The sequence below is a fragment of the Syngnathus scovelli genome, chromosome 21, assembly GCF_024217435.2.
Source record: "Syngnathus scovelli strain Florida chromosome 21, RoL_Ssco_1.2, whole genome shotgun sequence".
NCBI lineage: Eukaryota > Metazoa > Chordata > Actinopteri > Syngnathiformes > Syngnathidae > Syngnathus > Syngnathus scovelli.
The window spans coordinates 4,563,731-4,576,851 of NC_090867.1; the positions used below are offsets into that span (position 1 = coordinate 4,563,731).

The 13,121-nt window shown below is 42.8% G+C and overlaps 2 protein-coding genes across 4 annotated transcripts; one reads left to right on the forward strand and one right to left on the reverse strand.

Moving 5' to 3' along the window:
• The first annotated feature begins 223 nt into the window (after positions 1–223).
• Positions 224–4,042, forward strand: noxo1b (NADPH oxidase organizer 1b). The gene is made up of 8 exons (XM_049758380.1): positions 224–360; positions 439–519; positions 594–666; positions 771–954; positions 1,019–1,215; positions 1,721–1,819; positions 2,104–2,221; positions 2,875–4,042. The coding sequence occupies exons 1-8, from the start codon at positions 286–288 to the stop codon at positions 3,533–3,535; spliced, it is 1,488 nt and encodes a 495-aa protein (XP_049614337.1). The 5' UTR covers positions 224–285; the 3' UTR covers positions 3,536–4,042.
• A 1,250-nt stretch (positions 4,043–5,292) lies between these two features.
• On the reverse strand, positions 5,293–13,108 carry tex2l (testis expressed 2, like). 3 transcript variants are annotated; one of them, XM_049758372.2, is made up of 13 exons: positions 13,004–13,108; positions 12,706–12,901; positions 10,493–11,777; positions 10,219–10,419; positions 9,582–9,891; positions 9,120–9,367; positions 8,900–9,049; positions 8,732–8,831; positions 8,231–8,363; positions 7,790–7,927; positions 7,480–7,689; positions 7,263–7,383; positions 5,293–7,197 (listed from the first exon to the last, which is right to left on the reverse strand). In XM_049758372.2, the coding sequence occupies exons 3-13, from the start codon at positions 11,756–11,758 to the stop codon at positions 7,018–7,020; spliced, it is 3,057 nt and encodes a 1,018-aa protein (XP_049614329.1). In that variant the 5' UTR covers positions 11,759–11,777; positions 12,706–12,901; positions 13,004–13,108; the 3' UTR covers positions 5,293–7,017. The 3 variants fall into 3 exon arrangements, with proteins under 3 accessions (XP_049614329.1, XP_049614331.1, XP_068505517.1); XM_049758374.2 differs by having other exon boundaries at positions 5,293–6,899; positions 6,974–7,197; positions 12,706–13,088; XM_068649416.1 differs by having other exon boundaries at positions 12,706–13,087.
• Positions 13,109–13,121: the final 13 nt, after the last annotated feature.

Below are 13,121 nucleotides of genomic sequence, written 5' to 3' on the forward strand. Positions count from 1 at the left end.
TGATTCTCTCCATCCATAATCACATGCTCTATCCATCTATCACATAAATCTTATTAAACAACGTCTAATTGGTTGTAAGCACACACTGTACATGTCACGTCGTATATGTGCAGGCTGCGTGCCAAGTCAGATTCACAAGGCATTGTTTTGCCAGGAGTTTGTGACTCCGCCCACTAGGCGCATGCTTACTATTTAAACAGGGCAGGCAGGCAGCCAGCCAGCACTGCAACACTCCCCAACCATCACTGTTGGCAACTTTTATTCCCACCAAAGTGACCAGTCAAGATGCCGGGTGAAAAACGTTTTGTGTTCTCCGTTCGTATTATAGGAGCCATGCGCAGGGAGACACCAAAACTCAAGGTGAGTGTGAAGCTCCAAAAGTGAACTTGCATTTGGATTGATAAATGTATTTTTTTTTTTGGGGTGGTGCTTTTACAGATGTTTGTGCTATCAGTGCTGTGGTCGGATGAGAATGAAGTGATTATCTACAGGTCTCATGATGATTTCAAGAACTTTCATGTAAGTTGGAATCATCATTGGGAAAGAACAGCTCTTAAATTTCGCAAGTTTTTAAAAATATATTCTTCAAACAGAGGCAGCTGAAGAAGAAGTTTCCTTACTTCAACCCTTCGGAGAATAACAACAGAATGATCCCCAAATTTAGCGGTAAGATTACATGCATCAAAGTATCCAAAAGAAAATCCAAAGATCACAATAAGAAAAGGTCATAGATGGCAGGAATTAAAAATCAAGCCATGTCTTCTCCTCAGGGGACTCTCAGAAGAACGGCTTCCAGCAGAGAGGATCGAAGCGAGCTATTCAACGCATAAAGAACTTGCAGAGTTACTGTAACAAGCTGGTGACGTGTGAACAAATGGTGACCCGTTGTTCAGAGTTTGTCCAATTTTTCACACCGCTCGACCGCGACTTGGATGGAGACTTCACCAAGAACAGGTAAATTACTCCTCAATCAATGTTCACGTGAAGGCAAACTAACCCGCTGACCTCTGCTATTCAGCGTCATGATGCTGCTGTCAGATGACAACTCAGATGTAGGAGGGGGAGGAGGAGGCAGCGAAAGTGGCTCGGTCACTCAGCCGTTTGTCACCGAGACGTATCGCTGCGTTGCTGCCTACGAGACCAAAGACATCAAAAACCAGCCCTTCAAAGTGGCCACGGATGAAACCCTCCAAGTCCTGATCAAGGACCCTGCCGGTCAGTCAACGACTATGAATCTAGCTGCATTTTTGTTTTGTTTTTAATACTAAAAAAAAAAATAAAATTAAAAAAAAAAAATATATATATATATATATATATATATATATATATATATATATATATATATATATATATATATATATTTTTTTTTTTTTTTTTATAAAGTCTGCACACCCCTGAATTCCAATACATAAGTGTCCATACCACACATTGACAATTACACACATACTGTACATTTCTACATGCCACCAACATGTGAAGATATTTTAATTACCGCTACACGCTGTTCTTCTTCAACCCTTTCCCATGCACGTAGCATATTTTCAAGTGAATTAGAGGCATGTCGGAAAATTTTGGTGTGTACTTTTTTCCGAATTTGCACTGTAGTTTTAATCCATTCCATAAAGTTGAACTAGTTTTTGGTAGTTCCGCCTAAATAAGCATTGTTGGGGAGGAGGGATTTAATCCTACCTGTTTAATTATCTGTCAACTCTTTCATCAGGTTGGTGGTTGGTGGAGAATGAAGACAAGTACATTGCCTGGTTTCCGGCTCCTTACCTGGAAAAGGAGGAAAATGATGAGAGAGGACTGCAGAGGGAAGGTATGACATTTGTGTCACTTCTAAGAGTATCATTGGATATTTCAGACTAGGTGCGCCATCCACTCTTAAAAATAACCTAGATTTGAAAAACCAACAAAGATGTTTGTTAGGAATGAGTCATAATCAACAAGTGCAACCTGTACGGAGAAACAAAGCAATTCTTAAAATGGCTTGTTTTGGAATGGCCTATTGCGTCAACGTATTGCACAGTTTGACCAAAATCAACAGACAATTTATTCATGAAAAATTTGCTAAGCTAGTCGTCTCTGTGTTGTCACATAAAGGTGCTTTCTACTGTGCCGTGAGAAATTTCGTCACCAAGAAAGCTGATGAGCTGTCTGTGCCCATTGGTTCTGTTGTGGAGGTGCTTAAGATGTCTGATGATGGTTGGTGGCTTGCCAGGTAACCGAGTTAAGAATAATAACCTTGAACTTTCATGATTAGAGTTGATGCTGCTGTTTTGTTTTGCGGACAAATGTGTAGAATTTAAATGGAAGCAATTCTCAAGGATTAACGTTTAAAAAAGACAAAAAAACGAACCTTCTTCCGTCAGTCTCATGTTTTTGGTCAACCATTCACTGGGTATTTCCTTGTCTTTTGTCAGCAAATTCAATCTGTGCTTTCCCGGCTAACGATAGCTCCCTCCCAATGCAAACAGAAATGCTCTCTCAGTACGAGTTCTTGATCTGTTGGAAGACATATAGGTATCAATTAATTATGGAATGGCATTTCTTTTCTGCATCCAACTCAAATTAATGGGAGAGGTGCTTCCATTATGTCAGAAACCAGTCTGTGCTTTGCATTAAAAAAGGGTTCGGTGACTTCCAGTGAAAATTGATGACCTTTAAATTAGTTAGGCATTGTTCTAAGACTATACCTGCCACACCGGCCTACCCGGCTTGGCTGTGGCTGGTCTGCCAAATTAGCGAACACTTGCAGTATATGGTTATTAAAAAAAAAAAAAAGGTTTAAAATTACAGATTTTTTTTTTTTTACTCTCTTAAAAGGTTTGAAAAGGTTAACAAAAGTTTTGAAACTTTTCTGTTTGATTTTAGATTCAATGGCAAGGTGGGCCACGTTCCCTCCATGTACCTGCAGCCCTACAGCAACCCTCGTTCGGGTCTTTTCACTTTACAGAAGAAGATGAGTAAATCCACCCACAACCTGACCATCAGCGGGGTTCCTCTGGATGCTTCTTCTTCAGCTCGGGTCGTCAAAAAAACCCACACAGGGCAAAGGTCTGCGATCCAGCCCAGTTCTCGGTCTAGCGGCCCTGGCTATCTGTCCAGAGCCACATCGATAGAACTGTTAGAGACCCCAAACGTGTCAGCTGTGCCCTCCTCGGTGGAGGTCAATAACGCCCGCTTAGAAAGCCGCACTCGCAGCATTAGCACAAGCACAGAGTCCAGTATCTCCTCCGGCTATAGCCCGTCGTCACGTTCCAGAGCGGACGTGTCGAACGTCAGCCCAAGCGAGTGCGGTGACCGGGCACGTCGCAATTCCGGCGCCAGTTATATGAGTTATGGAAGTTCTTCGAGTTCTGGGAGCTTCAGTTCCAGAGACAGCGACACAAGCCCGATTAGCCCGACAGTGCCACCCAGACCCAAGAAAGAGGAGATTCTGAACCGGTGCTCTACCATGACCCGCAATGCCGCTCTGGAGGCTAAATCTCGGCTCCAGACATGGGCCGGTCCAACCATTGAAAGTTACTTGTAGGGACTCCTCCCAAGTGACACACAAAGGAGTTCTTCATGATTTACTCACGCTAGCTCTTATTCACTCTTTCTTTTAAGCAAGTAAGCCACACGTACGTATTTTGCTCCAAAGTCATCGATCCAGTGATTCCAGAATTACTTGACTGGAGAAGAGAAGGAATACAAGTGTCATGTAGCTTCAATGAAGCACGAGAACGAACCAGTAGGAACAACACATTGTTGGTAAAAAAAATAAATAAATAATTGAGATGTTAAAGTGGATCGTTGGATCTCAATATTTTGGCTTAACTGAACGCTTTCCTGATTTCTTCAAATAATGAAGCTGCTTCGAGAGACACTGTTAGCAAATGTTGTGCATTTTACTAGCATGAAGAATAATTACTATTGTAAGTTGTATTATATGTGATATAAAGATTATTTGATAAACTCCACACAATTTACTGTCTGTCTTCTGTGATATATCAGGAATGAATTTATAAATAAATAAAGTATATTACTTCTGCTGTCATTTTTGGAAGGTGACTATATTGAATATTTATAACGTAGCCACGTTTTTCACTCCACTGCACTCAGACTGAACCGCAAAAACAAACAACTCTTCAGTTGTTCACACACACACACACACACACACACACACACACACAATCCATCGGAAGTTAACAATCGCGACTCCTGTTTTGGCTTGATGACAACGTTCATTTCTTTCCACAACAAAGGTTGCTAATCCTTCAAAGGCCCCAATGAATGAACTGATTGGAATGTTGGTTTTGTTTGTGTGTTTAACAAGTACAGTGGTTCCATTGTAGTGCAAATGAAAGTGAGAATTGGCTTTTAATTTAAGGTGTGGACTATTGGTAGGTTTAACCTTTTCACAATACATTGCCAATACATATTGAAAGCCATTGTACGCCTTGTACGTGCGTACGTGTTATAATTTACTATAACACTAATTTTGTTTAAAGAAACAAAACAACAATATTTGAGTAAATTATTAAAGATAAAGACAAAGCAAACCCTTGTTTGTATGTGAAGCAACACTTGGCAAGTGTGATCATCAACAATGAATCACGTTTTGGCTTTGTAACGACTTTTACAATATGAATGGCTGCTTATTGCACTTTAATAGCCTGTCTGTAAAGTGCTATTAGCTCGGCTAATTACGGGCGAGAACACGTACATGGTCTTGGACTGTGGGAAGAAGCCAAAGTAACTGTAGAATGTAAATATTTGAGGAGGGACTGGAATGATTGATGGCGTTTCCATTGTTTTCAATGGGAAAAGACGATTTGAGATGCGCGTGTTTTTTGTGGCAATATTGTATTATATTTTTGGACAAATTATTTTGGAATTGGAGCACACAGAAATAGTAGTTTTTGAGGTTCGGGGTCTGAAACTTGGCTGTGGTCTAAATGTGCAATTTGCATATTTGCCCCACACATTCCAAAAACATGCAGGCTATCTTAACTGAAGACAAAAAAATGTCCATTGAAAGAATGCAGCTCCGAGAGATGATGTGTTGCTCAAAAGTTTTGAATCTGATGCAATAATCAGCTTTATGACCTTGGATGACGCCCGCAATTGCCTTCCAATTCCCAGCACAGAAGAATTTCCCTCAGTGAGGAGCAACTTTTAATTATCTTCTCAAGGTGATGCATTTATGACTGAAATAAAACACTCTTTTTAAAAGCTACCATAAAAGTTGTAGTAGTTGCTCAAATGGCATTCTTAGTTTCAGAAAAATAATGTGGACAAATTGAATAAAAGAAACGCAATACTTTAATTCATGTTTTGCGCACACAATAGGTAATTAGTCACATTTCTGTTTGCATTGGGAGGGAGCTATCGTTAGCCGGGAAAGCACAGATTGAATTTGCTGACAAAAGACAAGGAAATACCCAGTGAATGGTTGACCAAAAACATGAGACTGACGGAAGAAGGTTCGTTTTTTTGTTTTTTTTAAACATTAATCCTTGAGAATGTGTGCACGATAATATAAACAGACTACCCAACACTCTTAACGGATGACTTCAGAGATAAGGTCTCATGTGTTTAGAAATAGAAACTAAAGTAATAAAGATAGCAACCAAACAAGCATTGGTGCTATCAATAACTTGGTGACGCGGTCATACGTAGTTTTAGTGAAGCGACTTAAGGTGCCGTGGCTCAACCACTCTGCAATTTGTTTTTCCCATACGAGCATTTAATTGTCTGCTTAATGAATGCACTAATTTGTTGTTCAGTTGACTTGAATTAATTGCCACTATTCACAATGAAAGGTTTTGCAACAACAAAATAAACAGTTACTGATCTCAAGGTCATTTTTGTTGTTGTTTTGTGGAACTAATTTACAGCCAAATGTTAAAAGTTAAAGATGTTTGGTTAGCGCCCAACTACAACATTGGCAGCGACCGTTGGGCTTCCAAAAAAAGGTTGATATTATATTATTTATAATTTAAAGTTTAAACTTAAATGACTGTTTTAGCCACACAATAACATATATGTATATATTTTTGCAGCATAGTAGAGTTATGTTGGATCGTCATCATCATTCATAGAGCATGTCAGGTGACTCACTCAAAAGTGACTCAAACTAATTACATGCTGTTCAATGAAAAGCAAGCGTCAGAAACGAATTAAAAATGAAATGAAAGGAAGAATACAATTCTAGGGATGCTTGCTTTTCATTGGCCAGCGACAGTATGTAATTATGATTAGTATAATTTAAAAAATAGCTTTTTAATAAGTCAATGAATGAACCCTGTGGTAACAGGAACAGGGTGAGCCTGCTACTCCTGGTGTGGTTGTTGGCCAAAGCCAAGCAAGACTCAGAACAAGAGTGAAAGAGAAAATGGATACTCACCGAGCCTTTTTAGCGAAATTAATAAATCAAATTCAATAAAAGAATGAAGTCAAGTTTGTGTCTTTTCTTTCTTTTTCTTGTCATTTTTTTCTTTTCCCATTCTTTTCTTTTTTTTTCTTGTTTAATAATCACCACCGGCCAATATCAAAGCGGCAAATAATCTCATAGGAATGTAAACATTTGTCCAAAGTATCATTCACCTTTTTTTTTTTTTTACTGTACAGAAGATCAGCACTCACCAACTTTTTCCAAACTGTTAATTGATGGGCCCTGCTTATTAATAGTCAGACATTCCTCAAATATATCTGTAAACACACTGATATGAATGATTAGCAACATTAACTTAAAAAGGCAAGAAGAAGAAACAATTCTACATCCATGCAGCGTGTTGGTGACCCAATTCAAATTGTCCCTCATAATATGAATAACTCAAATAATAATAACAAATCTGACAGTGTGTCCATCTTCGAAGAACCTCCTGGTTCTGACGGAGGGATTGAAGTCTCTGCTTTGGAACAGTAAGAGTCAAAGCAGCCACATGGCTCATTATGTGTATTTTTTTTTTTTTTTTAATCTCACCTTCAATTTGGAGAATAGCAAATGTTTTACACCGAGTCCGTCCACTATTTCACCAGAGCCGCCCTCAGGTCTGACTCGTTTAAAGTCGCCTCTGGTGGATTAGGCTCTAAGGACTCAGTGGAGCTTTGGGACTGGCAGAAATGAGAAAATGCGCCGGGTTTGTCCACGCCGGTATGCGTCATGGGTAAGTAGATGTCATCCATATTTGGCAGGACAAACACTTTCTAGAAAGCGAAAGCAAACACAACTAAGAGGAATTCATTCATTGAGGCAGGTTGTACTTCATTACCTGGAATTCATCCTGCAGTTTCTTTTCAATCCATTCGGTCACGTGAAATAACGTCACCTCTCTCTCGCCGAGTTTGGGTCGGACACGTAAATCCAGCTTGGGTGGTATGCAGAAGCTATACCTGGAGGGGGAAAAGGAATATTTAGCACAGAATGCAAGTACCAAGCTACTACTTTTCATTTTTCATAAACATTTATGACAGTTTCCTGGCTCCCACCATATCCTGTCAGTAGGGGGCGGTGGAATGTTGACAACCAGGGACCCTGAAAGCTCTTGAACCTCCACTGTGAGCAGCAGAGGCGTGTTTGACATCTCTTCAAACTTCTTCTTGATGAACTCATTCTCTGCTGCCTTCTGGAAATATTTGGATTTGGCGATTTTGTCCACAAATCTCAAAATCTTCTTTCCCGTCCTTCCGCCTCCTGTCCTGTAAGACATGATTAGAGAGAGGGGTGGGAAAGTATTAGCATTGGCACACATTGAATTGAAGAGAAGCAAAAATGCATTCTAAGAATATTTGCAATTACCCATCGGTTGCAGATGAAGGGACCTTTTCCCCAGCGGGGCCTTGAGGTTCAGCCAGGAGAAACTCTTCATCGTCAGATGAGCCAGCGCTGGAGGACTCCTCATCACTGTCTGCCAGCACGCTTAGAATTGGTTTGCAGCTACAAAGGCAATTTGAAAAAAAAAAAATTAGCACGGCACTAAAATGCTAAATGAAGACTAAATATGAAGTTGATGCTTGTTTGACAGGAGAGCTTACAAGCACGAATGTCTAATTCGCAGGGAGAGACTTAAAGGGGCTTGCGGAGGATGTCGAACTGTGGCTGGACTTTTAATCCACAAGTGAGCTTGTGCGACAGTCTGTGTGTGATGTTTTACGTAAGCCAATGTATGCTTTCTTTTTTTTTTTTTTTTCAATTTTCATTTCCCCATGCCTTCACGGTCCATAAAATATAATTAGTCACCATGCATTTCCAGTTTCAGTCAACCAGTCTGTGTCCTGGCCGCCCTCTTTACCCAATTTGGACAAGTTGAATTTGGTCTGTAGGGTCATCTGCAGGGTGCCGTTGTAGGCCAGCTGCAGCTCTAGCCACAAGCCTGCAAAGCGGGGAAAACCGCAGAGGGGTCAGAATCAGTGCAGCACGGGTAAGACAAATCTCCCTCAAACCTAATCTGGGTCGCCGAAGCAGTTTGTGATTACGCGGCCTTGCATATTCATGATGGACTCCAAGGAAGCCATATAACACATCATCATTTCGAAACAAATTTGGAGGCTGTGCTAAATTTGGAGGCCAGGTGCTTGATTTAAAACTCACCTTACAACGTGAGATGAACAGGATAATGATACTCGAGTATGTTGTTATGCAACCATAATGGCAGGGCGCGTCTGCAGGTGTATGCACACACTAAATAAAAACCGCCAAAACATCCAATGACATAACCTCATAAGAAATTTCAATGCTCACCTCTGTGGTTTATCTCTGGTCGGGAGGTAGATATGATTTTGGGGATAGAAGAGCCCATATCCAGCTCAGTCAGCTTCAGTTCATTCATAAAATAAGGCAACTGTAAAATGAGACGACATTGTTTATGAAGTATTATTAATAGTGAGGGAAGGTGGAAAGATGAATTACTCTGATTTTGCTGAGCTTCTTCTGGATCTTGCGTGAAACCACATCAGCCCAGTGCTTCTCCCTCAGGAAGTCCCAGAAGATTCGACCAATCAAAGCGTTCACCCAAAGGGCCGAATTCATCCCAGAGCGATCCACGAGATCGCAGGTACACTGTGGGAATGAGATTTGACTTGATCGAGGGCAGAAAATCTGAAGTCACCCTTAAAGATGCACGACTTACGTTTCCTTTGGGGCTGGTCTCTGTGCTGCCGACTCCGGGGCTGCCGAGCGGGGGCGAGTCTTCTACCGACAGAACCCCAGACATGTAGCCGGGGTAGTCAAGCAGTGAAAGGCCCCTGGTGGTTCTGCTTCCAGAGGAAATCTGACTGGGAGGAACTGCGGGCGTGGAGGAGGTGTCGTCCTCACTGCTGCTCACTTTGCTGGAGCTTCTCGGGATATGGCTGATAGCCTGCGACAGTACTGGGTCACCTGCGGGGAAATGGAATTTTTTTTGTAGTCAGCTAAAAAGAAGGCTTGTGGAGGTATTAAATTTGGACAACTTTCTTAGGCAAAGCAAGATAAACACTCCAGTTGAGATCTGTATGTTCTCATAAATAGGATTGGCTTTGACATGTCAAGAATTGGAGCATGTAATCCATAATCCACACATTGCCTTATCTAGAGGCCTTTGTGATTCTCCTACCCGATCGAGGCACACGTCTGGTGGGCCTCAACCCGCCCCCTTCCTTGTCGGTGGATGCGAGCAGGAAATGACGAAACCACTCTTCCTTTTCTCTCCCGGTGCGGCCAAAGAGGTAAAGAGTTTTGTGTGGCTCCGAAAAATGTTGATATGAACTCGTGGGCGTAGTTCTCGGCTGTTCTACTTCCTGACTGTCCTCCGACCTTCGTTCAGATTCCTCTTGGGAGTTTCCTCCACTGGCCAGCTGGATGCAGATTGGATATTTGGGGTTCCATAGTCGCTTACGAGCCAACACAGATGGCAGCAAGAATACCTTTGGGGGAGAAGATAAAGACTATTCTCATTTGTATTTTTTTTTTTTTTGTATAATATGTCCCAGTCAAAGGATGTGACATAAACGTGAAGGTCATGAGTGTCAGTAATGCTAGCAAGTCTTTCTCACTTTGGCTCAAGATGAATTGACATCTGTTGGATTAGACATTCCCAGATGTATCATTTAGCATTCCATCTGTGGTTTTGAGTTAAATGTCTGCCAGATGAATTCATATTAAAATTGCAATAGACAGTTGTGTCCCTCTCAGGAAGACATAAAAGCGAAACCAATTAACCGTCACTTTTTATGTTTGAATAGTACTCGTACTTTGCTCCGTTCCATCCGGTAGCTGCGTGTCTTTACGAAAGTTGGCTCGTTGAGTTTCTCGTCGTACGTGGCCCTGCGGCTGATGTTTGACTGGGGGGTGTCGAGTCGTAGACGGGATCCCTCCAGCGTGGCAAACACGGAGTGGGTCAGCGCCGAATGATACGTCTCTGGGTCGTAATCTTGAATCTCATTCATCCAACCCTTGAAAACACCAAAGGAACAACTTATTCCATTTTCTCTTGGGATCTTACAAAATGTGTCGTTTTGTTATTACCTTCATGATGTCTGGCTCAGTGGAGCAAGCGTTTAGAAGCGGTCTGCTCGGGGAAGCTGAACAGAAGGACCCGGAAGAGCCCATTCGAATCAGCACGAGTCCCAGCAAGAAACCCATTGCCAGACCAACAGCCAGACCGGAGAAATATGGATTTAGGGGAAGGGTAAAATAACCGTAGGATAGTATTGCCACACAGAATAAACTCATGCAGGGTGGAGGATTGTTTGCGTGGAGTGGAGATGCAAGCTGTGCTGGTTTTGGGGCTCGCTGGGGAGGAACGATGGGAGAAACCCGCATTGTGTCTCCATCGGAATAAAATCCTTGCTCTTCGTCGCTAAGATGGTGATGGACGGGACAGGCGCTGCGTGGGCTTCTCCCAGGATGTCGAACGGAAGACCAGTCAAAAACATCCCCATCTGTCTTGCCGCCACTTTTCACTGGAGATTCCAAGACGCCTGTGTCTGCGCTAGCTTCCCGGCCCAACCCTCTAGAAATTACCTGGGTGGTCTTACACGTGTGCTTGGGGCTGCCGGTGCTATCTTCTCTCCTGATCTTGTTGAACATATTGCTCAGTGGTTCCTGAACTGCCTCTGAGAGTTTCCTCTTGGTGTCCTCCAGTTCCATTTTGAAGAAACCGCCTTTAAGACCTTCTCCGCTGGGAGATGGCGGCGCTGTCCGAGAGTCGCCGCCGCCGCTTCGGTTCTTGGGTTGCGTGAGCTGCTTCAAGAGGTGGAGATTGAGACGAGAGTCCGATTTGGACTGCGACACCTCCGGTTCCGAACGGGAGAGCTCGGTGGAGATGGACTTCACCAGGCTGAGGAGAGGTTTGGGCCTGAGGGTGGCGCCTTCTCTCAGCTCCAGCTCTGTGGAAAGTGACTTCACCAGACTGGCCAAGGGCCGATGCGTGGGCGAGGAAGGGCCCGGGGAGAGGAAAGTGGCGGGGCAGTTACCCAAAGAACCGGGAGATGAGGGTGAAAGTGGAACGTGGAACGCTTGCGATCTTCTGTCCTCATCGCTGGAGATCTGCTTCGGACTCGAATGAGGATAGTCCTCGTGGTGATCTAGCGAGAAGATAAGCTCGCTCTCATCCAGGCTGCTCCACTCTCCCTCCGTTCCAGTCAGCTGGATAACAATCCCTCGAGGGAGATGGCGTTTTGTCCCGAGCGGGTTTGGGACATCTGGGTTGTGGGCGTCCGGGGGGGTTCTGCCACCTCCTCTCGCATCCTTCTCGCATCCCTGCGCCAAATTGTTTCCACTCGCTGCCATTTTTCGTGACTACATCACACTGAAAGAGAAGAATAGCAGAATTATTAATAAAAGCAGACTTTTCTTTTCATAGCCTCGTTCTTTCAAATAGTCTTGGACCAATCAGATTGATGTGACAATATTACAGGTTTGCATGGCACGATGTCAACCAATTCCACAGCAGATGGTGGATTGTGACTAATCTGCTCGCACCCAAAATGCACGAGATAAAACCTCGCAGAGTCACACATGCAGACGTTAGACCTTCGTCATAGATTTTCACACGGGGTGGGGGTGGTTAGGTGGGGGCCGGAACATTTCCACGCTATGAATACAATTTGATTCACCTTTCATGGATTCCAGTGAAATTTTATTGGGGAATCATTTTTTTTTTTTTTAGCATATGATCATTTATTTTCGGATATTGTCTCAACCATAACGTCCATTTCAGTCAATAAGGCAAAAGTTTAAATTCATCTCATCAGACATAAACAGTTCCAATCTCCGATTAACATTAATTCAGGGTTTAACTTGTGAAATCTGACAAATCACGTTGGGATGGCTTATAGATAAGCCATCATTTGGCAGTGTGGTTTTCCAAGCTAGCTCATCTCTGTGACCTAAAGTCACATTCTAAGGTCACTAAATAATTTGGTGATAGATCTGAGTTGGGACGTTGCTTATTCTCACTGCTAATCAAACACATTGAATAAAAACTCAAAATGGACAACTGTGAAAAATAAATACACATTTATAATCCTTCCAAGTTTGAACTATTTTACGCTGAATAGTTTGGTCCAGTACCTCGACTCCAAACTCTCATGAGTTCCCGCCAATGATAATAATATAGAAAAAAACAAAAAAGAAAAGATTAAACCTTAATACCTCTGGATTATATTGCACTTGTTTGCTGTGCTGAGAGATGATCTGCAAAAACAAAGACAGCAACATGTGAGGGGTTCACTCACCCGTCTGTTTGTGTTAAGCACGGGATAAAACGAGATGGTCTTCCATAGTCCATCTCCCATTGGCGTGTGCAAAGATCTGCCGAGTCTGCGTGAGCGCACTCTCCTCCACCACCATCTCTCTCTCTCTGTCTCTTTCTCGTGGGCTCACACACACCTCCTCTTAAGCCAAACTGCCCGTATCCAGATGTGTCATGCGCTGCAGAGAGTCACCAACTGATTATGGAAAGCGTGGCCGCTCGGCATGATAATCCAGATTTAGAGTAGGGCAGCCCCAACAGACGCACTCAAACTAACTCACTCATCCGACGTGCTCGTACGGGATGCTCCATCAGTCTTCATTAGTCGGGTTGGTCGCCACGCCTTTTTTCTAGTTGTGCACTTCATCTTGGCCTACATAAAGGAAAGATTCACGACAG